Here is a 25,966-nt window from a genome sequence, read left to right as displayed (position 1 = left end):
CTACCAATCCGGTTCCTATATGCATTAACACCACCCAAACGAGACAAAAGTATCAGTCCTTTGATGTTTTATTTTCAGCTCAACCGTGAACTTCTGTGCGATCTTATTTGAGCTAAGACAGATGAATGAACCTTAACATTGGGTCCACAAAAATCTTGGGTGAAAGGAACTATACATCCGTTAGACAATGTTTCATTTGAGAAATAGAACCATATAATGGAATACATGTGCGACAGTGTATAAAACATAATTTATAGAAGTATCACTGGACTAATAAAATCCCCAAAAAATGCACATTTCTTTCACTGGCCAGCAAAAATATGGCTTGATTTGGTTTATAATAATGACAAACTGTGAACTAGTTTTTGGCAACATGACATTTCTTCTCTAAATAATTAATACTTCAACCAGTAACATCATTATGCTAAAATCTGGAGCTGATAAAAAAAGGTGAGTGTGAGAAGAAATTTCCTTAGAGGAAAAGTCCCTTCATTTGCATTGCTGTTGATCTTCATTTGCATTGCTGGTGATTGAACGGTACACAAGAGTGAATGTGAAACAAATACTTTAAAAAAGGTGTGCATGCAAATTGGTGTTTCACATTCATAAATTAAAGAAGCTCCAGTTTTTATTGTGTGAAGATGCAAGTCTCAGATCTCTGGCTTGTGAGAGAAAATAATGACTGGGCTGTCCTAGAATAACTTGCAGAATGTCCATGATCTGTTATATAATGTCAATGTTATATATATCAATATAATGAATGTCAGTAATACTAACTGATTGTGTGCATAAGATACAATAGGTCATCTTCATTGTTTAAGGCTTGCACATTAAAAGTGATGCAACACTAACCTCTAGTGGTGAGTACTCCCAAGTAGAAAAAAATACATTTACTCAGATTGTTACATAGATACAGTGCAAAATGCAAACATGATTCCCTATGTAGTATCAGTGTTTACATGGTTGTATGGTTAAAGTGTATAAATGGTCATGATTGGTAATAGGTCATTGCACACAATCAACATGCTTATAAAAGAAAATGTTAAATCATGAAAACAAATAAGATGTCAGTTTCAGGACAATGACAAGGTAACCAATGCCGTAAGACAAAGAGACACTGGCCAACATATAACTTTTTTCTCTCTCTCTCTTTGCTCAATGCGACTGTGTATTCACATGTGTTCCAGCAACCTTATCGCTATGGTTACAACCACAGGATCAAAGATGCATCAGCACCAGTGAATGCACAGCTTTTTAACACCCGACCAAAGTGTTAAACACAAAACAGATAACAATTCTTGAATCGGTTTAGAACGGTTGCTTGGTCATTAAAACCTTCAAACCTCGTACAATCGCGTGCCACTGCAGTTTTGGTCAATAACAAATCATTAGCAATCAAGGATATACAAACACAAACACACACAAACAAACAAACCAAACAAACGCACACACACACACACACACACACACACACACACACACACACACACACACACACACACACACACACACACACACACACACACACACACACACACACACACACACACACACACACACACACACACACACACACACACACACACACACACACACACACACACACACACACACACACACACACACACACACACACACACACACACACACACACACACACACACACACACACACACACACACACACACACACACACACACACACACACACACACACACACACACACACTCAAGCAGGAATATTTTCAAATAAAAATAGATGGTTAGAAAATGTCTTGCATAACATACTGGAATAAAAAGTTATAAAACTGTTACAGGGTTAGATTTTACAGTAGTTTAACCACATGATTGTGTGAATATATATATATTCATCTTTTGCAACCCAAAGGTACGATATGGGTGAACCTTTTTTTCCTCCTTTGCCATTACTTCAGCTGGGGGGAAGCGAAGAAGTTGCCCTGGCGATGAGAGGCAGCTGATGCTTTGCCCTTGCTCCCAAATCTGAGGGTGGGTTGGGGGAGAGGGGATCAGAAAGTAGAATTTTCAGTAAGATAAAATAATTAAAATATAACAAATGCAGTAGGCAGAACAACTATAAAGAATTATGTTTAGAGATGTACATTTTTAACAGGTTGATTGACAATAATCTGACATGAGCGTGTTTTTTTATTTTATTTTTTTTAATACTTCATTATGGTTTAAGTTTATCTGGAGCTGCTGTTTGTGACAGACTGCAAACCTTCAAGTTTGACCGAGACTTTTTAGGGTGTAACTGCTCTGTCACCAGGATGTTCCACCTGCATTCACCTACACAGAGTTAACATGAGTCGGATCATCCTTTTAAATTAAACCGAACATGTGATATCTCAGTTTCAAGTTCTATACATAAATGAGCAGTTACCCGTCAAATATGTTTTTTCGGTGGAGTATTGACTCTTTTAAAGTAAAAACCAGGGGCAAGATTAACAAATTAATTCACACCTGGTTTTCACAGGAAAAGTGTGTGTTATAAAAGTTCCCTTTTAAATTGCTATGATTACACTAAGCGATGTTTAAAGAATGTGGCCATGGGGGCGCCCTTAGCTCAGTTGGTAGGGCGTCCCCCCCATAGGCCTCGGCCAGCAGCGGACCCGGGTTCGATTCCAGCCCGCGGTCGTTCTCTGCATGTCAGTCCCCTCTCTGCTCCGTTTCAACTCTGTCTCTACACTATCAATAAAGCATAAAAATGCCCAAAAAATATCTTTAAAAAATTTAAAAAATGTGGCCATGTCTTTTCTCTGCTTTGTATTAACACCTTCCGAGTGCATGAGTGTGAGCGTGTGCGTGCGTGTGTGTGCGTGCGTGTGCTTACATGGTGGTGCTGGAGAGGGTGTGCATCATACGCTGGGACAGCGAGCTGGAGGAGGGTGTCTTGGCCATCATCTGGTGCTCTGGAGTGGTCACTGGTCCCAATATGCTCACTGCAAAATAAATTAAAGATCAGTACTGTTCTATGTCGATTATTTTGTCATGTGTCAAACAAAGATGCAGAGTACGAATGTACCAAAATGAAAACAGTTTAATTCCCACTTTCTGTCATACAATATCTACTATTATATATAATACTATATAATTTATAAATTTTAAATTAAATTAAACATAAATCAATGGCAGGCTACTGTCGTGTATTTTGAGGCTGCTCCATCATCCAGCCTTTACACCCATGATACCCCCCTCCCCCCCTTTTGTCCTACACTTGTTTTTCCCTGAAAAAAACATTACAAAATAATACTGAACACACCATTTCATTTTGATGAAATTCATTTCGGAATAACTTTTTATAACCATGTGATTTACCTCTGTGGTCTGGAGTATCAGCGTGGTGAGCATAGTTCATGTCTGCATTATCTGGAAAAGCATACTGGCCCCAGTAGCTTGCTGGAATACTGAGCAAGCGCTGTATCACCTACAAAGACATAAAAACAAACAAGTGTTTGTAGTCTATAGCATTTAAAATAACAAACACTGAACTTCTAGTAAACAAAACCAAAAGACATCCATAAACCTGAACTATGTGCCACTTTATCAACACTGGACTATGGCTCAGAACGTAATGTAAAGTCGTAGCAGTTGTTCTTCATTCTCATTCTCTTTACCCTCGGCTGTCTGTTTGTGTCGCTCAGGATGGTCATAGGGTCTGGGTCCGGAGTAGCATGGCCCACAAGAGTAGGGCCAAACACCCTGGCCAGGTTGTTCACATCCATCTTGGTATCTGTGCTCTGAGAGACCCTGGGAAAAGACAAGGGAGGAAATTCGCAAGTTGTTTTAACTACAAGTAATGTTAGCAGTGATGTAGTAGGTTACAACATGCTTGCTCACTCTAGTCTCAAGCCTCAGGAAATTTGTAAAAAAAAAGTCCTTCTGGCTTACAAGGTTGTTACTTAAACGACTTCTGTCTAATGGGTGGAAGGTCATTTGAGCAAAAAGGCTTCGTAGCTGCAATCTAATTCAAATTACTTCTGCAGATGGATCATGAGGCAGGCCAGAGTGTCTCGGTTGGGTTGAGGCAGCTCACTGACGGTCTGATACACCACCGCCAGACTGTTGTCCTCATCCTGGATTTCTTAAAAAAAAAAAAAAAAAAAAAAAAAAAACAGTCATTTAAAATTCCTGTACATACCCTGTTCCCTTTATCCCACGAGGCTCCTCAATTCACTCAATTAAAATCAAAATACTTGTTATTCAAAGAACAAGGTTTATGTAAACATTGAAGCCGGTAAGAAACAAAGCGTATACACATACAGCGATGTTCTGTCAGTGATTCAGCACCACCCAGAGACTCACCGGCTGCTTCTTTGAAGGCTTTGTTGAGGTGGAAGGTGAGCAGAGGTTCTGGAAGCTTCCTGAGGAAGTCTTTGAGGACACCCGCGACCACATTGATGTCCTCTACCTTGCTGAGTGGAGGCAGAGTCTTTCCTCTGATCAGCTTCTCCTTCAGCTCTCTCACCAAGCGCTCGTGTCCAGACACTCTGTACAGGCCGACCTAGGGACGAGGCAAAGATAAAAGAAAGCAGCTCTCATTGTCTGGCTGCCGGTGATACTGTAACTACTGAATGAGATAACTAATTAGTGGAAACAACATATCTACTGTAATTGCTCAAGGGAGAGGATCAGAGCATGACATGAAGTAAACAAGGACTTTAATACAGTCGGTCTCACCTCGTGAAGGCCTCTGCGCTCAATCTCCTTAATGCAGTAGATAACCAAAACTGGGATCTTTGGGGAGACGGCTGGAGCAAAGTCAGCCAAGGTGCTCTGAACACAAAAACACATACATTTAGAAAAGAAGGTAACAGGAATGTGGTAGAACATTAAGAATTATTGAGTGGACACATGCCACATAGCAATGGGGAAAAAATGTACCTCAGTGTTCTTGATGGGAGTGCTAGCAGCTACTGGAGTGCAGGGCAGGGGACAGCGGTCACGACACTCTGGGTGGGTCACAACTCTACAGTCCTGGCAGCGAAGGTACATCTTCCCAAACTTTGTTCTTCTCCCACATGGTACGCAGAACTCAGACTTGATCACCTTCATTGATAAGGAGGAACACAGTGGACCAAGGTGAGGAGTAGTCAGACTTAAAACAGTAACACTTGGAAGGGGAACCAGCTTATTGTACCAATGCAGGCAGATATTTAGTCTACACATCTTAAACTTCACAATATAAATAACAGGTGTGCTGGCTTACTGTTTTGGAGATGAAGAGATGCTTCTTTCCTCCTGCATTAGCTCTGGTGGTTCGGGGTTTGATGGGGACTGGCGTGCTGGGAGCCTCACTGGCAGTCTCAGATTGGTCAGTAGTGGTTGTATCATTCCAAGCTTGAGCAGCGTGAGCAGCTGTAGACACAATCACATATTGATCAATTGCCAAAAACTCAGAGATAAAACATGACTCATTTCAAACATGCTTTGGTTTTACAGTCCAAGTTATTTTGATCATATAGAGAGAGGAAATAAAAAAAATCTAAATAATTCTCACCACTCTTTCTGCTGCGGGTCCAGTAAGGCACAGTTTCAATGGTGGAGACAGTCTCGACAGGACCACCATTCCCTGGGACAGTGATGGTGGTTTTGGCCACTATAGACTCATTCATCTGAATCATAGATATAGAAAAACATATTTTATGTTCTTTTTCAAACAAGATGAGAGGGACATTTCAGTTAAGAAAACAAACAGAAAAATATTATCTGGATTGACATTTTGCTGCTATTTTTCATAAAATGTACGTAATCACCCAACAGACGTTTATTTCAAATGGTAAGTGTCATATAGTACATTCAGCTGCAGAGGTCAGCGTTACCCTTTCTGATGTGCGACCAGCGGACCGAGGTTTCTTCAAAACCTGGTGAGGAACTTCAGCTAGTTTTCTGGAGGAACGCTGTGAATTAAAATGTAAAATTACTTTAAGAAATATCTTTTGGCTGCAGATAATTTTACCACAAATAGCAAAACAAAAGTGTATTTGATGGACAGAAACACATGAACCAAACCACTAACTGCGTTAACAAATAACCTGAAACGATTACGAATGATCTAAATGACTTTATCATTACTGCACACAATAAGGCAATAGGTATGCAATGAAAATGTGAGTAAAGACACGACTCACTCGTTTCTGCCGTCTCCGCAGTCGCACATTCTTCATAGCAGCTGAATCCCAGTCCTACAGGGAAAGTGGAGGGACAGACTGATGTCATAAACAAACTTAACTTGACTTACTAAACGTGCTTGTCCCACTATCTGATCCTCAAATCAACATTTATCCTAAAACAAACTTGAGAGTCAATGTACCAGAGAGTCGTCTGTTTGGTCATAGCTGATGTCTGACAGTATGGAAGCTGATTCATCGATGGTATTCAACCTGTAAGAAAGATAACAGTCAGAATACAAGTTTCCTTTGAAGTACTTCCTGTGTTCATGGCTAGATGCAGAATGCCACAATGTTCTTGGAAATTATACAAGCTATAAATATAGGAAATCATATTTCACAAATTGAATTATATTCCCTACAGAGTACAACATGTATGCTGCACCTCTGCACAGTTAATGGCAGACAGTGTGTTCACATGCTAAATAAAGTGCCACCCTTAATATAAGCAAAGGTTTAAAACAGAATAAAGCACTGTTACTCGCTAAAGAGAGAGGGAAAAAATTGATGAAATCAGAACCAGAAAGGATGATCTGACCTTCGACTTGTGTTGGCGTTGGCTTTAGCAGCCTGTGCTGCCTGGGAGTGAGCATTAAGGAAGGCCAGGGCATTGCGCTGCTCCTCGCTCAGGTGGACACTGTTGTAGCTGTTCTCTGATATCAGCAGATCCTTGATCAGCTGTAACTGACGTTCCTGTTAAAAACACAAACCAGCAGGACAATGCATTATTTAGTCGTTATGAACAGTCATCAGATTAAGGCACAAACAGAGACCTCTTAGTTGAGCTAGACCAATGTCAGTGGCCGATGGCATTTCTAGCTTCAACAAGCAGATATACAAAACTGATGAGTAGCTTTGCACTAACCAGCTTCTCATAGACTGATTCAGCCTTCTGTCGCCGGCGGATCTCCACATCCACCTGGTTGCGAGCATGCTTAAGTTTGACCTCCAGGGCGCCTCTTTCAGTCTCCGCTTTAGCCAGGACCTCCTTAGAGGAATTCAGCTCATCGTGTGCCCGCAGCCACTTCTTACGGCACTCCTCAAAGTTTACTGCTAACTGGAGGAACTCTGAATAAGGCAACACAAGAGGAGAGTGTTGTATTTGCTGCCGGGCACATTAACAATATACCTATTTCTTCTGTGGTGGTTATGTGTGTGAGGCTTCACAAAGTCCAATGGTTTTTAAGTGGCATTGATGAAAATTACCTTTATATAGGGAGGACAAAAACACAGAGAGCTAGGCTGTAAAGTGAACAATTGAGTAACAGTGCTTTCTTGTTTGTTAGAATAGAAATGAATTGCATTATCTGGCCTTTTGAAATGGAAATGTTTACCACACCCCCAATGTAATCACTATAGCAGAAACTCCACTCTCAGAAGCACTGCGTTTGCATTCATCGTCTGTGACTAGTAATTCATTGCAACAACCATCACATTTTGGGATGGAAACTGCACCCGATATTACAGTTACTTATGCCAGCACCATGCCACATCAAACTAACTTAACTACACTAACGCTACACAAGTACGCTAACTGCATTGTGCTTCACTGAGAGGATTCCTAAGAAGTGGCAAATACCAAAACCAAGTGTGGAAATAACTTACGTGGTTCAATGCCCTCATTCAGAGCGTCCACCTGGGCTCTCAGACTCTGGAACTGGTTGTACAGGTTCGTTACGGAGGACTCCATCGTGTCTCGCTGAAGCGGGCAAAATATGATTTAGATAGTAGGGAATAGGACGATAATGTTACTCTTAATGCTGTTAGCGCTTAATGAGGCGTAATTCAACGTTACCAACATGCGACACGAAACAAATAACTGGTTTAGGCTACAACACGTAATAAAAACATCACTTCTTTTTTATGTTACGAATGTTTGCGAATTAAGCATTTCTTTATCGCCACTGCATTCAAAACATCCCGCGAGCTTGTTAGCTTAGCCTGTTTTATGCCAGGTTGAACGTTACTAGGCCCACGGGGAAGCTATCTGGACGCTAACGTGTGTGTTGGTGTTGACCTGACTATTTATCTATCTATCGTTAAGTTGGACAATAGGAAGAAAAAAATACACCTACCTGTGAAATATTTTTTAGGTGATATTGCAGATGACATGTAATGTATGAAAGTCCGAAGTTAAAAGCAGAGGTTTGAAGTGTATTCCCTCCAGCGACAGCAGAGCCACACCTGCCTCCTGATAAAGTTTGCACATACTTCTTCAAAAGTTCAAAAACAGCGCCCGGACGGTTTTCTTCTTCCTCGTCTGCTGGTGCTGCGCGGAGCTCGGAGCGCTCTATCGCCTCCACACACCAATAGTTGTAACTGCCGGAAATTGAGGAAATCTAAATGTGTCACATTCAAAACACATTTTTTATATGACATTGTTTAATTTTTTTACAGATGACCACAGGAGTTAATAGGCCTAGTTCACTTTATACAATATTTTTTTGTACTTATATGTTTTACTTTACTGTTTTACTATTAGCCTACTAAGCACTTTGTAACAGTGTTAAGAAGGGTGCTTTATAAATAAATAAATGGTAAGCCTAATATAGCCTATATTGTATAAAATAATAGGCTATATTATTCATTCAATAAGTCTTGTTTTAAGATATTGCATACTTATATTTATTTTTAATTTGTCTCATCGGTTTGGTTAACATATTAATTTTTTTTTATTAATCTCTCTTCATTTTGTCAAATTGATTATTTATCCATGATCTACATTCTATTTTAAATCAAAACATGCATTTGTTTCACATACTAATGCGTAAATTTTGTTCTATATTAATCTCTTTTTCTATTATCCAATTCATTATTTATGAATGAACTGCAATAAAACCATTTCATGACTTTGGTGGTCATCGATACATTAGAGGGGGATATTATTGGGCATATAATACCATATATAATGACCAAGGTATTTCTTCATCTAAATAAAATATTTTAGTCTGGTGGTCTTTGAAATGAAGTACGTGCTCGAGGTCAATTTCTTTCAAATGCATTATTGCTTCTTCTAATTTATTCACTTCAAGCTACCTAGTAACCCCATTAGGAGCATAAATAACTTTGACACAAGCCATTTTTCCAAAATAAATTAAAAGGGCATTTTGGCTGTAAGTGAGTCCATCCGGTATCTATGCCTCCTGCACTCCTTAGTCTGTATGAAAATATGCAATACAGTATTGTGAAATGATGTGTGTGGAATCATAAAATCCACTGAAAGAGTCAGTGACTTTGTCCTGTTTTGGGCCTGGCACATAGTATGCACACAACAACATCATTAATCAGCCAAGGATGGCATATCTGGGTGCAGCAGCAGCTCCTCTGTGCAGCATTTAGAGGCTAAAACACACACACACACACACACACGCACACGCACACACACACACTTAATCAAGTGCAGATAATTTACATGCATGTGTCCATAACACATCAGACCGTTTTAAACAAATAAACAATAGACTGAAAGTCATCTGTGTGTGCTTCTGTGGTTTAATAATGCAATGTCAGTCTGATTTAGCGGTACACTTCTCCCCAGAACATTGTGTGTGTTTGTATGTACTCTGAATGTGTCAGGTCCATTACAGTTGACATGAGATAAATAACTGTCAGTCAATATGCACACTTTGGCTTTATCAATTATTCATCTTTGTATGTATTTTTCCTCCAGTCACAGATCATTTCACTGCCGGTATTCTTCCTCTTTTTACGCCAATCTTTCTTATTAAACTGGATGGACTATTGCTGCCCCTGCAAGTGTGATATGGCATCAACCAATTGCATCTCCATGAGATAATAAGGAAAACAATTGGAAATCATTAATTTTGCTAAACAAAGCAGTTGCTTTCAGGAAGCATTTATCCATTCAACATAATGTTTTCTTTGATGTATCTTTGCAATTAGGACCTAATATATTATTCATCATCTCGGACAACATACTGTATAAGGCACATAACCATTTTGAAGAGTTTATTCAGACAGGCAACACAAGTCAACGTACTCCGCCACAATCTAATAAAGCTTTGCACACCAGTTGAACTGAAATACCTGCACATGTTTTTTTTTCATTTACAAGCAGCTTTTAAGACAGAGTGTTTACCTGAATAATGAATTCACAGATTTATAGCTGTCTAATGTGCACAGATACTACGACGACAAAAGTCCAAATTTCGTTTCAAGTGCATGTCAGGAGTGAAAAAAGTATCAGGAGGCTCTAATGCACCGAAGTTTCAGAGGAAGAACCTGCTGATTTTGCTGACTAAAGAGTAAGGCCTTCCTCCGTGGCACCATTGGAAGGGTAATGGATCCACAAACAGCCTCGTGGGGAACACTTGGGAGATAAACATCTACTTAGGAGGATGTATTGAAGCGCAGCACGCCCTCTATACATCCTGTGCATATTTGTGCAAACAAAGCAAAGGGAAGTTTACGGGTCTGGATACAGATGAAGAAAACATTCTGAAAGCATTCTGATATAGTTTCTGTCCACCTTGGTATATACCCCACAATGGGGAAAAAGTGCTTATCTGTTGTCCAACAGAAACAAAATCATCCATGTCTAGCATTGTAGAGGGAATGGATTAGTCTAAGCTTAGGGTTAAATCAACACTTCACTGCAAGAGACTCAACAAAAAAGTGAAAATTCAAACCTTCAAAGGGGTAGTTTTTATTGCAGAAATATTTTGTTGCATTCCATTTTATTTCAAGAGTGTATATGTTTTTGTGTGAACCCCCCTTCGTGTATTTTACAGTCTGGCACCAAAAGAAAATTTAAATATAATGTGTGTCCTGAGTTAGCAGGATATTTGTACAAAATGGAATGTCACACCACTGGTAAAAACCACTTTTATCATCTGCGTAAATACGCCAGATGAATCTGTTGGTACTAAGTAAGTCTGTAGGTATGTGGAAAGGCTCTGGCCTAGTGAGTATAGTGAAAAGATAATGTGCATAGGTGCACTCCAAACAGGCCATCAATTGAATTGAGTTACAAGTGGAATATCAATCTCAGAGAGTGTTTACTGGAAAAGGACCCCTCTTTCCTTCACTGCCTCGACAACAACATTTTTATCATCCATTTTGGAAACCTGACACTTGGTAAACACTCCAGCCAAATCCATTCACGACTGGATTTAACAACTTATATTTTCCAGTTTGGAAAATGAAAGTACTCTATAAAAATATTATTTAATTGATTTAAGCTCGAGCAGTATATCTTGTTGCTGAAAAGGACAAGAACATTCAAACTAAAAGAAAATGAGGAACCTCCTTTATAAACAATCCAGTACTATTTATAAACTGTATGTAAAACTAGTATGTACCGATAAAACAATTATTTGACAAAGGAGTGATATACGCCCTGTATTTTCCTCAAGGGGACAGCACGAAAGAGTCAGGCAGTGCTCAAGGCTGAAGCTGATTCACAATGCATTTGTAACAGTGTTGTTTCTCAGAAAAGAGCAAGTTGAGAATAAAAAATAAATTGACAGTTTTGCATTGGCTCAGTATTACTACTTTCAACATTTCCTCTCACATTTCTAAATTAATTAAAAAACGTCATCCCTAATTTCTTCCCTTTACACTCACCTAGAGTTATGATTATCATGATAAGGACGAAAATCATGAAATGAACGAGAGAAAGAACCTGAATGACATGGGAGATTATTTACAATTTGTTGCAACTGCATGATGAGTTGACTGAGACGGATTTCAAAGTAACCTTCAGTAATTAACAGTTTGAACCCTCATGTTTTTATGAAGTCGATTATAACTGTGCTGCATGCAGAGAAAAGGAAGTACAGAATGTTATTTTATCACTGATCCAGCTTTAGGGACCTATAGTGTCATGGTCCCTCATCAACTAACCTCCATGAGAATGGCGTGCAAGTTCCCGGGTACAGCATGTGGCTGAAAATGAATAAATAAATAAAAATTAAAACAGGCAACAATGTGGGCTTTCTGCAAGGGTCCTCATCTCCCCATGGTGCAAATGGGAATGACGATGATAAGAATGATAGCCACTACTGCGGTAGCGATGAGCGCGAGCAGCTTGCAGACTTTGGCTCGGCGGATGTTAGCCTCTTTACGCCTGAGAAGAGCATCGTAGCCTGGAGTGTAGATGTCGTCCATCCAGAACTCCATGTTGTTGGGGTTCAGAGATTCCTGGCCCTGGGGAACATGATGCTAGTTATTAGAGCTGATACAAACTCACATGGACTAAATACAAATCCTAATGTAATCTTAAAGGTGGAGTCAGCAATGCTGGAGAATGTTTGTTGTAAAAGTATATTTTTGTCAAAACCAATGAATGTCTCCTCCTGATCCGCTACCTGTGCAAAAAAAATCCATTGTTAAAACACTGCCTAGCCTCTGTAAACCGACATGCAGCTAGCTACGGAGGGCCACTTTGTTTACATACCCTTTGTTTACAGGTTTAATTTTTATTGAGCGCACAAATAGTATGGCCCATTAGCGGATCGTGAGGAGATATTAACTGACCACAAATTATTTTGACAACAACCATTCTCCAGAATCGCTTACTGCACAATTGTTCAAGGACATTTAAAATATGCGTTGAATGACGCTTTTTCATGACTCAAAATTGTATTCAACTATCCTCACTTTTCTTAAGCCTGCATAATCCAATTTAAACTATGTTGTACCAAAACAATCCCAAATAACATATCATGTAGTCATTCAAAGACTAAAACCTCGACATTACATAAGAGACATGCTATGTTATTAAATGTTATTACATAATGTTGCCCTTTCAAAATCAACACATCGTACCTGTAAGTCCAAAGGGGAGATTCGTGCCTCCCTTTCGTCTACTGTCCATATGGCCCTTCCTCTCCCCTCAGCCAATCTGGGGTCCATTATCTTCCCAGAGCTTAGCCCACCTGTCAGACTACTGTCTTTGGGGCGGAACAGGGACGAGTTAAACACTTGTTCCACCAGACTGGAGGACTTTTTAGAGAGTAAGTTAGTTGTGCTGCTTGATTTATCCACCTAGAAGGAAAAAGGGACAACCACAGATTGTATAAACAGTACAATACCTATTTTGTTGTGTGTGATGTGAAATTTGAGCAAAGATGACAAGATTGCTTTAACTAAATACATTTGTAAACTAAAGAAAAAGCACCACTAAACATGCACATGAATCTAAATAGTTTAGCTCTACTTCTTTGCAGCCCTCACCAAACAGTGTTCACTGTATAGGTTTAAAACAATAGCCCACAAAGTGCTCTGATTTGCATGTCAGCCCACCACATAATCACTAGTGTCTACCCAGCAGAGCACAGAGCCAGTTACAGGCCTAAGACATATTGTGGTTCCACAACATGAATAATAACATGGTGTGAAGAATACTGTACCTTTGCCTTCAAAATGGAATCCAGTTGAATCTGTTTAAGAACTGATACATTCCTAGAACTCACCTCTCATATAAAAGCTTAAGTTTTTCATGTATCATGGAAAATATAGAATAAAATGTGCATAGTAGAATTACTCTACCTGTCCATGTGTAGCTTTGCCGTCTTTTGAGAATGAAACTGTCCAGTCTCTTGCAGAGGTAGCAACATTCAGCTGTTTGGAATCAGTGACACTTTTGTCCTCAGGCTGGGTTTTGGAAGCACGACGAGACAATGCATCCTTCTTATCTTCTTTCCTTGACTTTGAATCAGATTGACCTTTGGTGGTTTCTCTTTGTTCCACAGGAGTGTTCCATCGGCTCCAGTCCAGACTACTAGTGCTGGTTGATGGAAACAGATTGCCAGATGCAGACAGAGGCTGGGGCTCTGATGTGTCAGAAGGGGTTATAGGGTAGGTCATAAAGGAGGAGACACCACTGAGAGGCTCCAGCCATCGGCCACCGGTGCCTTGGCCACCACCTTCAATAGGCTGCTGGATCTTGTCATCCAGTCGCTGCAGAGCAGACAGCACTTGGGAAATCTCAGCCTTTACATCATTCAGTGACTCCAGTTGTCTTTCTATCTGACTCATACGGAGCAGCAGCTTGCACACACTGGTCTTGAGCCCATCGTCGCTGCTTTCCAGAGAGTGGAAAAGTCTTTGGAGTTTACCCAGGCGGCCACGGCGGGCCTCATGGGTGTCCTGGTTAATTGCTGCAGATCCATCGCTGGGGTGCAGGACTCCTGTGGAACCGCACATGCTTATGTCATCTAAGAAGCGGAAGATGGCACTGATGTCATCCTCCCCAAACTCAGGGTCGTCTAATGAGGTCATGAAGGAGAAGCGATCAGCGTGGACCATGCTACGGAGGCGTCGGGTGTCTGGTGGGTCTGTCTGGGTTCCCTGAGCCTTGAATCCATCGCCTCCACTGGGCAATCCACTATCCCCACTCTCATCTCCCATGGAGACCCCCAAATTGCTGATTGCAGGGGTTGATCGTCTTGGAAGTTGCACCATTTGTGATTCCATCCCCATTCCAACACTGCCTACACCTATCTGGTCCTCTAGACTGTGGCTCTTGTTGCTCCAGATGGACCTCAGGGCCCTGGGAGGTTGAAGGTGCTGCCGGGGGGACCTTTCTGGGATTGACCCAGGTCCGAAATATGTTGAGTCCTGTAGGTCATCAAGGCTTTCATGTTTAGCCCGACGTTCTGGCGATCGGTAGGCTCCTCTTGGCGATGGGTAAGGATTTGGGACGATTTCAAAGTTGTGATTGTCGAAGCCTTTCTGCTCCATGCTAGGACTGAGTGATTCACTGCTAACAGTCACCTCGGGAATCAGAGGCGGTTGGTTATGGAAATCCTTCTTAAACATGTTTCTCTTCTCGTCGACAGATGAACCCTGTTCGGCTTCAAACACCTCCATGGTTGCAGAATCTCCACTAGACTCACTGTCCGTCTCCAAAGGCAGGTAGATATTCTTCATGACTTCTCTGGGAATTTCACCACTAGGGTACAAGAGTGTTGTATGACGCAAGTCAAAAGACACAGCCCTCGCCCTGGTTGGAGGGGAAGAAACAAGTGAGAGTGGATCAGGGGGAAGACTTCCTCGCTTGCGGGCTGAGTAATTAGATGTTGGAAAAAGCAAATGCTGGTCGATAGGCTTGCCACCGGAATCAGAGTGGGCACGTGCCCTTTCTCTACCAGAAATGTTCAGCTGGTGGATACCAGGCAGACTGGGGCCTGGTGACTGGTCGACGGGGAGGATCGTCTGGGCTCTCATTGGTTGGCTGTCATCAGGTGCCCCAGCCGTCATCTGAATAAGATTAAAGATAGTTACAATGTCAGCAGCGACACCTATGGGTGAAAGCCCCTGGCCTCTGGTTGAAACCCTGTCTCTGAAGAGAGTAGCAGGGAAGCAAGGGTCCCTGCTGGCAGCAGCAAACAGCAAACCCCTGAGCTCTAGGAGGTTCTCCAGGTCAAACCGTGTACTGACCATGCGACAAAGATCCTGGAAAGTCAGATATTGGCGCATATTTGCTAGTTCCTCCAGAATCCCAAGAAGGACCCCAGGGTATTCTTGCTGAAGGTTAGCCATGGCTGCTCACCTGGGAAGGGAAACTAGGCAGTTAGCAAGGCAAAGCAAATATATTCATACAGCCCCTTTCAAACATAAGAACATTCAGTGCTATACAAAACACATCAAACAATTTAAAGAAAATAAACAGGCTTAAAGATACTTTAAGTAAGAGAAAAAAGACACAAACTTGATTTCAGGTGGATATGTCAGCCCTCTTTATGGCAAGAAAGGAGATAGGCCTATATTTTAGTAGCCAATATATTAACCTACTGAAGCAATAGGTAAAAACATTTTTGTATTTATTATTTATTACTTTTTAACAAAATTGTTTAATTATCAAAACTAGTAGGCTAGACTACTTGAGGTCATGATTAATGCTGTTATTATATTACATACAGTAGCCTATATCAGCCTACCAAAACGATGATAGTGTGTGGCAGTTGACATGAATTACAAGTTTCACTTTGTTACAAATATGAATAATGTTTGAAATTAGGCCTACTGTTTCATAGTCAGCATATAATTAGTCATACTCGTGAATAAGACAATCGAAGTAGTCTAGTCTTTTTGAGCTCGGATGGAAAAAGCCCTTTAAGTGTGAATCTGGAAAGTGACCTTATTCTGGGACTTAAAATAACCGACCATCTGATCTGATGACGCTGTCACACTGCGCACATCCTAACCTAACTGACTTTTTTCATTTTTTTTTCTTTTACTTTCTATTAACAGCGTCAGGGCATAGCCTATTCATTTATATTAGTTCATATAGCCTATCGGAATTTACTGAACAAATTCGAGATGTAGCAATGAATATTCAAAGATGTAGCCTATTCATGGCATTTGAAATCTGAAGATGAGGACAGGAGGACAGCAAAAAGGCGCAACAATAAGAGCCCCCTGCTACCTACCAGCAATGACATGCCAGTTGAAAACGTAATTTGGGTCGCAAATAACTTAGCATAGCCTACTATAGCATAGGCAGAGGTGTCGTGTGCCTCGAAGTATTTCCACTTACCTGGATCTATTCACAGACAATCCAGTCACGCCTGCTTCCATGAAAAATGACCATGAATAAAATCCAGTTTTACGCCATTAGCGGGTCCATATTTCCAAATGGATGCGGGGCTGTTGGATTTTGTCGCTCATAGTGTCACACTCCTATCAATTTCTTCTCTGGTTGTAGCAGCGACATGCCCAATGCCCGGGCAGCAGAGAAGAGAATTAGAAATCAGGTCATCTTCACATAAGTCCCAGCAGTCCCCTCAGGGACCTCAAAATACTTCGGAACGGTATCCCCCCTCGCCACAGACCAGAGGCAACACATGCAAAGTCAACAGTGCACCCACATTTCTAATTGACACGTGGGAGCACTCTTGGCAGGACACTCCGGAGTGAGTGGGTCAGATCTAGGAGCATATTTCCTCAGGGTGCCATAGCCCTAATTGGTTATGTGTGCAAGTTGAGCATATATGAATAAAGGACAGATTAAAAATTAATGTGCACTAATTGACACTCTTGAAATTCCTAACTGACAGTAAACCATAAGGATCCAGGGTGAATTGCCTGCTAGATTGCTGGCTACACACATAACTGTCTGCCAGACTTCAGCCCTACCAGACCTTTCACCATTACTCTGCATTATTGTCCATAAAGCTGTACTTAAAACCCCATTAGAGCGAGAGGAGGCCAAGGCTTTCATAGCTAAGAAGTAGCACTCTGCTACAATCAGAATGGACAGCTCTTATTCACCTGACAACTCACGGAGCAGCACATCCGTCATCCCATGTACTCAGGAATCGATGCGGTGAATGAGTCGTGGTATGAAAATCAATGTGGGTGTGGGTGTAGGTATACGGCAATAATGTATTACTGTGTCAGCCCATATAGCATGGCTCTTTATACGATTGAACAAGGTAGACACATTTAAAAAAGCATTCAAAAGATTATCTGTTTTATTTTCTTAAGAGTTGCATTATATGGTACATTTACAAAAATATAACTGAGTAAAAAATGCTACTTAAAGTACTTGTGGAAACATTTCAAATGAGACAGGACCTTCCATTTACACATGAATAATGGGCAGACTTTCTGAATGTAAACCAACCTTCCTAACAACAGAATTGTTACCGACGGATAAGTGGTGCCATCGTTTCATAAGGTATCAACTATGAATAAAAAATAAAGGAAAACACTTTTTTACAGGAAATTACTGTACAAGTATTTAGACATTATTGTGTAAATATATCAGCTCTGATGTGATTCTCGTTCTCTTTTCTTCTTTGGTTTGGATTTCACCACTGGAGCTACAACCGTTGGAGTCAGGGAAGGGTTCAACGCCGGATCTAGCGCTGGGTTCAGGGCTAGCAGGTCCAATATAGCAGCACTGTCAAAACCTGTTGAAATATGACATCATGAAGGGCAGAAACAGAGGACTGGAGTATACAGTACACTGTATATAAATATACTGTACACAGTATCACTATCCAAGGAGAGGGTGCTTACCAGTGTTATCTTCCTCATCGCTGGGTTCTGGTTCCGGTCTGTTGAGAGAAACCCTGGCCAAGGCTGCCAGCTCGGTCATGAAGCTTTCTTCTGCCTCCTAATGGACGCAACAACACAGTACTTACAGTAAATAACCGCTAAACTGTAAGGGTGGTTTCACACTAGGGGCCTGGGACCGCATCCGAAGAACGAAAATCAAGTGTGAACACAACTGTACCAATACATGGAAGAGGATTGCTTCAACAACGTGACAACGGCAGAGTAGCAGTTTAGCATAATGAAGGCATGTCTTGATGTCGCCCGTATCACCCGAAATCCCCATATGCGCACAACACAAGCCAATCTCAACCTCTGAACACATACTTGATAAAGATCGGAGGGCAAAAGGGTCTTCCTTGATTGAAAATGTGTCTCTAAAATAATAAAAGTAGGCACATGTTTACTTCTGTATAGACTTGTTGCTCCGGAAGTGTACTAACAAACTAGTAGCATACCTCCACCTGCTGTCTCGATTGTTTCTTTAAAGTGTGCTCGGTAACGGAACACCATATGTAAAAGTTAGTAGGAATGGAGGCAATCGTTCCTAATGTGAAAAGGACCTAAGTCAAGAAGGAAACTGTCAGGCATAGAAGTACATAAGACATGAAACATGCTAACCAGTAGCTGTGCTTTGATCCCTTCCATGGACTGATCCTGGGCCACTTTCTTCCGCCTCAGTTCCTCATATATCATCTCCTGTTCCAGATCACACTGCTCCAGCACCTTGCGTTTGTGGAGCTCGACCCTAAACGCACAAGAAAACAAAAGAAGCAATTGCAAATGATCGTGTATGTAATGTGTTATAGGCCGACAAAAGTGTGTAGTGTAGGCACAGTGTGTTTTGCCTGGCTGTTTTACCTCTGTTGAAACTCAGCAGAGGTGGGTTTCTTGCCCCAGTTCACCAGCTCCCTCAGCAGGGACCTGTTCAGCTGACTGCTGCTCTCTTGTTTCTCATTCACATCTGAAAGGAAAAGTTCATGAGAGTAAAGTTAACATACAGGAGTCTTTGAAACCTTTTGCAAAACTCTATCTACAATCTTAACAGTGAATAATGGGATAACAAGGCGAGTTATAAATTAAAAATTAATAATCAGTTTCTCTCTAATTAAATCCTAATAATCCTTAAACTATTGTAAATATTTTTCTCTATATATGTATTACTCTTTATGACTTACTGACGGAACACTCAAACATGTCCATCCTTTTATGTAATTAACTGTTACATGGAAAAATACATTTTGTGTGATGTATGGTTGTGATTGCCGTCTCACCTTGGCTCATGTTTGACTGATCCTGTTGTAATGTTTTGATAATGTCCTGTAGGTGGGAATGGTAGCTTTGGACCAGCGCGGTGAGAGAATCTTTGGTCACGTACACACTCTCCGAGGCGGCCTCTATCAGGTGATGCTGATGAGAAAAATATGTTACTGTGAGGTGCTAATTTGTCATTATTGTTAAATAATAATGCCAGAGAAATAACCCTAAACCCCTACCTTCAAGCCATCGTCATCCTGTTGAGAGGAGACCTGTGATTGAGTGGGCGGGGTCTCCATGGTCTGTTGGATGGCGTGGCTGAGGGCGTTGCCTAGCACCAGCTGGGCGTGGCTCTGAAGGAGCTCCGTGCCCGTTTCCAGTTCAGACAGGAACTCCTGCTGGAAGCTGTGGCTCACCAGCTGACTCTCTGGACCCAGATGCCTCTCTGCTAGGCTGGCACTGCTATTCTGTGAGTGGCACGGGACAACAACAGTGTTCAATCATCATGATCTCCATCTAAGTGAATGGGAGGAGACATCCTGTATTTCGTTGTGGTTGACAAGTTGTGTTTTAGCTCTGAGGAGGTGCTAAAAAATGTATTAATAAAATAATTCCTTTTCCCCCACCTTTCGAGTTGAATTGGCACAGGACTGGCTTTTACTGGGATCTTCCATTAGCACTGCTCTGAAGTCGGTCTGGACGATCCCCTTCAGCTTGGACAGCCTCATCTCCTTCAGCGTGTGCAGACAGAAGTGCCTGACCGCAAAGTACCTCTGCACCGCCACCAGCAGGTGCTCATGTTTCTTCTCCATTAACTCTCTCACTCGGCTGAGGAAAAAAAAACACCATTCCATTATTTTCCCAGCAACACTCACACTGCTAGTGTAAGTGCGCCCTAAGATGCGGGAAAAGTAGATACGGCCATGAAACCATTTTGACAAGAGAACTTTCAATCTCACCTGTCGAGCGTGTAGCTCTGTCTGGCCGCCATGTCTTTGACGATCTTCATCTGTTGTTCACTCAGATGTTTGAGGCACGCCTGGACCAGAGCCATCTCCTCACTCCACACCTACACACAAAGAGGCTCAGTTTGTAAACAATAAAAAGCATTTAGTATAATTAAACTCCAAGCAATGATTGAGAAGCCCTATGTATTTGATCTAACAGGCACCGTCTACCTGTCCATCTCTATCCAGCTGAGCCCTCATGTCGTCCAGTTGCAGCTTGGTGGTGCACTCTGCCTGCTGCAGCTGTGCCACCAGCTCCCGCTCCAGATCCGACCACAGCTCCTCACAGCGCTCGGCCGAGAGCTTTGACTGGGCCGTGACGGAGGTGAGAAACGCGTCCTTGGCCAACACTCCAAGCCTCTTTGACCAGGAGCTACGGAGTTTCTAAAGATATAAAAATATCGGACACAATTTACTGGAAATATGCTCTAAAAAATATGTAGACAAATCGTAGACAACATACAGTATTATTCTACCTTCCAATGTTCACAGAGGGCTTCAGCCACCCTGTTGTCCTGCTGCAGCTGCAGGTCAGAAATCTGCTGCCGGTGCTTCATTAGCAGCTCCTGGTACACCTGAAGGAAAGGTTCAACAGGCCAATATATTTACACATGCCTTCCCCCTGCACATATTATCACTAACAGTAAAATGAAGGCAGGCAATGCAAGTCAAGTTTATTTATATAGCTCAATTCAGACACAAGGCAATTCAAAGTGCTTTACAGGCGCATACAATACATCGAGATTAGACAATAGAGATTGCATTTGAGAGATAATAAAAACAAAGAATAAATAGAGGCAGACAAATTGCCAGAAACATTTTATTTCTTGTGCACCGATTGTATTTAACAGACATTAGAAACAAGCAAATAATAATAATCTGACCTTAATGGGCTGCTGTAGGTCACTGTGAGTCTGTCTCAGTTCCAGGGCTTGACTCTTTTCCTTGGCCTGGCTCCTCAAAAGCTTCTTCTTCTTGGCCTCCGTCCTGCTGCACTTTTCATTCACCAGCTCCTTGGTCTTCCTTGTGCACTCTGGAATATAACCAAGCCACTTCTGGATGAACCTTATGTGATCAAAATAAATGCAGTCTGCATAGCAAGCTGGATAACTGTGGTATATAGGACTATGATTGTGAATTGCTCTTTAATAAATACATAGTGTGTCAGTGACAATTTATTCAGAATTACCGATACCCATAAAAACTTTCTTTAAAGACCTATAAGGTTTTCGAACATGGGGGTAAACTCTTATGTCTACAAAGATTCCCTGTATATTTGATTCTGAGGGACAGACTTAAATGATTGCGTACATAGCTCCAAAGATGTTTTCACCACAATTTCCCATTTGTAGTCACAGGGTCCATCTGCCCATAAGAGTAATAATAAAAACACAATGGAAAAGTAAAGTAAGCCCAGAAGATACAGTACTACTGTAATCACTGTTCATTTAAACATGATAAGCGTGCCTTTTTGTTACACAGTAGATCAGAAGCAACAATCTGTGTCGAGTCAAGATTTTGCATGAGAGTCTGGGAAGCACTAACAGGCAGGATATTCTGTGCTGCCCTGAAAGAACCTGGCCTTATTTAAAGGAGCCAAAGAGGATTTCCAGACAATGGTCTATTTTGAGGAGAGAGTACATCGTTTCAATTTGAAAAGTAGGCTAGATTGTGTGTTGCTACCTGCCACCAGTCTTTTGTCTGTTGACTTTTGACCTGAAGCAGTCAGTTAAAGTGAATTTCCTTGGACGAGAGTGAAAGCATTTTACCCTTTAGGCATCTTACCCTCAGTGCACTGTTGAAGGCCTTCACTCAGAGTTGCCTGAACCTCTGAGAGAATCTTTTCCATGTGGCTGAAGGTCAAGACGTCATCGCTGGTCAGCTGTTCCAGCGCTGTGGCTATCAAGCTCTGCCTCAGAGACACTTCCAGCTTTAGCAAGGCGGGCTGGGACTGAAGAAGCCCGGCTAGCTCCTCCCACCACAACAACCTCTGCTGGATCCTCTGAAAGGGGAAATATAGAACAGACATTCTTCTTTGGTATATCCAGTTCCACATATGATGACATGGGAGATGACAAGTGAAATTGAAAAACCAGTGTTGCTTAGGCCTGCTCAATTATGGCAAAAATATAGATTTACGATTATTTTGCTTGATATTGAGATCACGATTATTTAACACAATAATCACATTGACTTTTGAGACATCATGCATTACAGGCATACTAGGTAATCTAATCTAGAACACTAATCAGCTAATATCTACTCACCATGCGCAGCCTGTCCATAGTATAAACATAAACAAATGTTTGGCAAGCGTTTGCTGGAGATGAACTAGCATGCCCTTTTTTTTGGAAAAGCTGAATTTTAAACAGATGATTTCCTTGAATTAAAATAAAGTATAACTGTAAAATTAAAAATAAATGACGTGGCTGACTTGACATTATCATGTAAAAGTCGATTATCTAATTTTCATAATGGTTAAAAAACAAAATTGTAATTGCGGTAAAAAATGTAATGACTTGCACAGCCGTAGTGTTGCTTTACCCTCAGGTCAGCTTCCTGTGTGTCCATCAGGTGCTTCTCCACTAACAGAAGAGTCTGGACCAGAGACACAATCACATCCTGGGCTTCGTCAGGAGAGAAAACACTGGGCTTCTTCAGCAGCTGCTGGCACAAGTCCTCAACCTGTTTGCTGAAACGTCTTGACTGTGAGGAAACATAAATAGTTTTCCTTTCAGAAATTTCATATGAAGTAATGGTGGTCTAATAAACTTATATTATTAACAGTTAAAAAAAATATTTCTGCTTTTACCACTTGAAGGCCACGTTCGAGTAGATCTTTCTGAGCTCTCTCTATTTCCTCCAAAGTACAAGGAGCATCATTGTTTTTCTCACTGGCAGTAGTGTGGCCTGTTGGCAACTGTTTCTTCAGCTCATTCAGGTCCTGAAATGAGAAAGATATACTTGTTTATGGTTTCCAATCGAAATGTTAGTGAAATTAAATAAATAACCTATTGGGCATGTGTGTGCATAAAATAACAGTTTTCTTCACAACAAAGTCAGTAATAGACATCAGGCTCTACCTTTTCTTGCATTTGAAGTATATTCTTGGAGAACTCTGCGTCACTTTTGTCTTTTGGGAAACGACAGCTGAAGATTATTTTCACCAATTGAAGGAAAAGCTATAGCAGGAAAAAAAAAGTTATAAGGTTGAATTAAACTGACATTTGAACTTACACACACTTTGAGAAATATACTCGATGATTATTGTATCAATGTATTAAAGAAAAACTCACCGCACATTTTTCTTCCTGAAGCTGGGAGCAATGTTGCTGTATATCCTGCAGGGCCAAACAGTAAAGGCTGATCCTACCTTCAAAACTGCAGACATAAGATAAGTATCATCAATTCCAGCAAACTAAGGGTTGTGCATAATTGCTGTATGGTTTTGGCCTAAAGGTGGAGTCAGTGATTCTGGAGAATGCTTGTTGTCGAAATTTTTTTTTGGTCAAAATCGGTAAATATCTCCTCACGATCTGTTACCCGTACATACTATGTGTGCACTGTGGCCCCCTTTGTTTGCATACTCTTTGATAACAGAGCCTAGGCTGTGTAATAACACCACCAGCAAAAAATGTCAGTGCACACACAGTACGGACAGGTAGCGGATCGTTAGGAGAAATTCACTGAATTTGACCAAAAGGGATTTCGACAACATGCGTTTTTCAGAATCTATATCTGCACCTTTAATGTTTATAGAGAGAGAAAGAGAGAGATAGAGAGGGCTAGAGACTACTGTAGCCTACCCTGGTTGTGTGAGAGTGTGTGGGTAGTGAGAGACCCTGGTGAAGCTCTGGTTCTGCAGGCTCTTGGGGACCAGCGAGGACGAGATGAACTGACTGCTGTCGTCGTTGTCCTGCTCTTGGCTCAGAGACTCTCCGTCGGTGGAGGAGGACGACTCCTCGTTAGGCATGGCTGGCAGCTTGGAGTGTTCGTGTAGTGACGGATTGGACGCTCCGTCTGCTAAAGGCTTGACAGATGCGTAGACAGTTTACAGGTTTGAATTTAGTGTCATTTCAGATCCCCATTTGGCAGTGCTCAATCCTAGTTTATATACTGTACAGTTGATGAAGTCCTAGTCATAAATCAACTGATAGCAACACATTCTTGACAGCACATTAGTCCTTACTACTACTCTACTACTTACTTACTGACGATCACCCACCCATTGGTTCTCTCAAGGTTATTGTTTTCAGTTATGCGGTCACTTCTATGAAACAGCACCGTGGGTTTAGTTGTTTATGTGTTATATTATTATTGGTTGTACATAGAAGAAGCCGGTGTAGGGTTATTATGGTGAAATGCTATACAGCCTATTTGTGATAAACTTACTCTGTACTTTTGGTTGATGGGATAAACCACTTTTGCCCTGGATGCAAATGCAGCCACATCACTGCTGATGGGCAGTGGCGGCTTCTTCTCCTGGACAATGGAGTAAACAGACATAATAGGTTAGTGGGAAGTTAATTAATAAACACTAAGCAATGGTTAACCCTGCATGTAGGTTACAGTTCAAAATGTGATTTCCAGGTATTTGACAAAAGTGTATCAGTATGTAGCCTAGGCCTTTGCACAACTATGACATCTGCCTGTAAATACGTATTTACTTTGTCATTATTGGTGGCACTTGCAGTTGCAGCTTCCTTTCTGCTGTTGCTGACACAGTCACTTTGGTTGTTTTCCAGTTCCCCATCATCAGGTTCAAGCAGCCTCCTCGCATTGTAACCCTGGTGGGATGAAACAAGAGAATGTAGGATGGATGGAAAAATAGGCTACAATGTCTCACATGATAAGTGATGAGGAAATGAGACAGAATGTGTGGGAGAAACGGTGGTTGCATGTTATCTGCGGCTTACTTGTCTCGTCAACAGCAGAGGCTTCAGGCAGAAGACATATGAAAGAGCAGCAGCTAATATCCCCGACAGCACTCCACACACCGTAGACACGGTTAGCAGTCCTGTGTATATGTGCAGCGACTCGGCGAAACTGACCAACACATCTGTACCGCATTCCGCTATCAGTTCCTGCTCTGTCATGTCTCCTCAAAACGTCATTAATGTTAGCATTTTCTGAACGACGTAACTTATCAAGCTAACTTTAACAAAACTCATCTGTTCGAGGAAAGTTGCTGCTTCTGACGTTTCTTCGCTAGCGTAAGATAGGCTATAACAAAATATGTTTTCTCCATAAAAGGTTTTATAGTTTGAAACATTAGCTAACTGTTAATAGTTAAAAGTTCCTTCACCAAAAACTTGTTTTTCTTTCTCAAAAAGACAAATTCGGTGTATCTTTTAGCCAATGGGTGAACGGAGGTTGAGGACCGAACTGCGAAATTCGAGTTAGCTCAAATTAGACCGGAAAAGAGACATTTGCCTTCAATATTAAAGCAAAATCATAATGCGCGGTAAAAAAGGAATACATAAAACTA

The 25,966-nt window shown here is 41.3% G+C and overlaps 3 protein-coding genes across 3 annotated transcripts; all 3 read right to left on the bottom strand.

Annotated features, from left to right (window-relative positions):
• Positions 1 to 1,771: 1,771 nt before the first annotated feature.
• LOC307248838 (rac GTPase-activating protein 1-like) lies at positions 1,772 to 8,381 on the bottom strand. The gene is made up of 17 exons (XM_080025357.1): positions 8,263 to 8,381; positions 7,793 to 7,886; positions 7,053 to 7,255; positions 6,726 to 6,880; positions 6,331 to 6,400; positions 6,149 to 6,202; positions 5,840 to 5,917; positions 5,518 to 5,632; positions 5,227 to 5,375; positions 4,902 to 5,066; positions 4,698 to 4,793; positions 4,323 to 4,521; positions 3,996 to 4,101; positions 3,635 to 3,767; positions 3,336 to 3,444; positions 2,851 to 2,959; positions 1,772 to 2,000 (listed from the first exon to the last, which is right to left on the bottom strand). Exons 2-17 carry the CDS (start codon positions 7,875 to 7,877, stop codon positions 1,925 to 1,927), a joined length of 1,902 nt encoding a protein of 633 aa, XP_079881483.1. The 5' UTR covers positions 7,878 to 7,886; positions 8,263 to 8,381; the 3' UTR covers positions 1,772 to 1,924.
• A 3,776-nt stretch (positions 8,382 to 12,157) lies between these two features.
• On the bottom strand, positions 12,158 to 15,694 carry LOC307248989 (major intrinsically disordered Notch2-binding receptor 1-like; the record flags this gene model as incomplete). The annotated part of the gene is made up of 3 exons (XM_080025568.1): positions 12,158 to 12,349; positions 12,977 to 13,195; positions 13,700 to 15,694. The coding sequence occupies 3 exons, from the start codon at positions 15,692 to 15,694 to the stop codon at positions 12,158 to 12,160; spliced, it is 2,406 nt and encodes an 801-aa protein (XP_079881694.1).
• A 1,953-nt stretch (positions 15,695 to 17,647) lies between these two features.
• evc (EvC ciliary complex subunit 1) lies at positions 17,648 to 25,759 on the bottom strand. The gene is made up of 20 exons (XM_080025432.1): positions 25,395 to 25,759; positions 25,146 to 25,265; positions 24,871 to 24,960; positions 24,285 to 24,508; positions 23,775 to 23,859; positions 23,562 to 23,660; positions 23,291 to 23,422; positions 23,023 to 23,184; positions 22,264 to 22,480; positions 21,363 to 21,511; positions 20,955 to 21,053; positions 20,650 to 20,862; positions 20,431 to 20,540; positions 20,098 to 20,299; positions 19,711 to 19,938; positions 19,489 to 19,624; positions 19,076 to 19,178; positions 18,836 to 18,962; positions 18,179 to 18,275; positions 17,648 to 18,069 (listed from the first exon to the last, which is right to left on the bottom strand). The coding sequence occupies exons 1-20, from the start codon at positions 25,572 to 25,574 to the stop codon at positions 17,921 to 17,923; spliced, it is 2,922 nt and encodes a 973-aa protein (XP_079881558.1). The 5' UTR covers positions 25,575 to 25,759; the 3' UTR covers positions 17,648 to 17,920.
• Between the last annotated feature and the right edge of the window lie 207 nt (positions 25,760 to 25,966).

Source organism: Ammodytes marinus, assembly GCF_949987685.1.
Source record: "Ammodytes marinus genome assembly, chromosome: 4".
Taxonomy (NCBI): Eukaryota; Metazoa; Chordata; class Actinopteri; order Uranoscopiformes; family Ammodytidae; genus Ammodytes; species Ammodytes marinus.
Note: the sequence above shows the minus strand (reverse complement) of the source record. Positions and strands in the feature narration are given on the sequence as shown.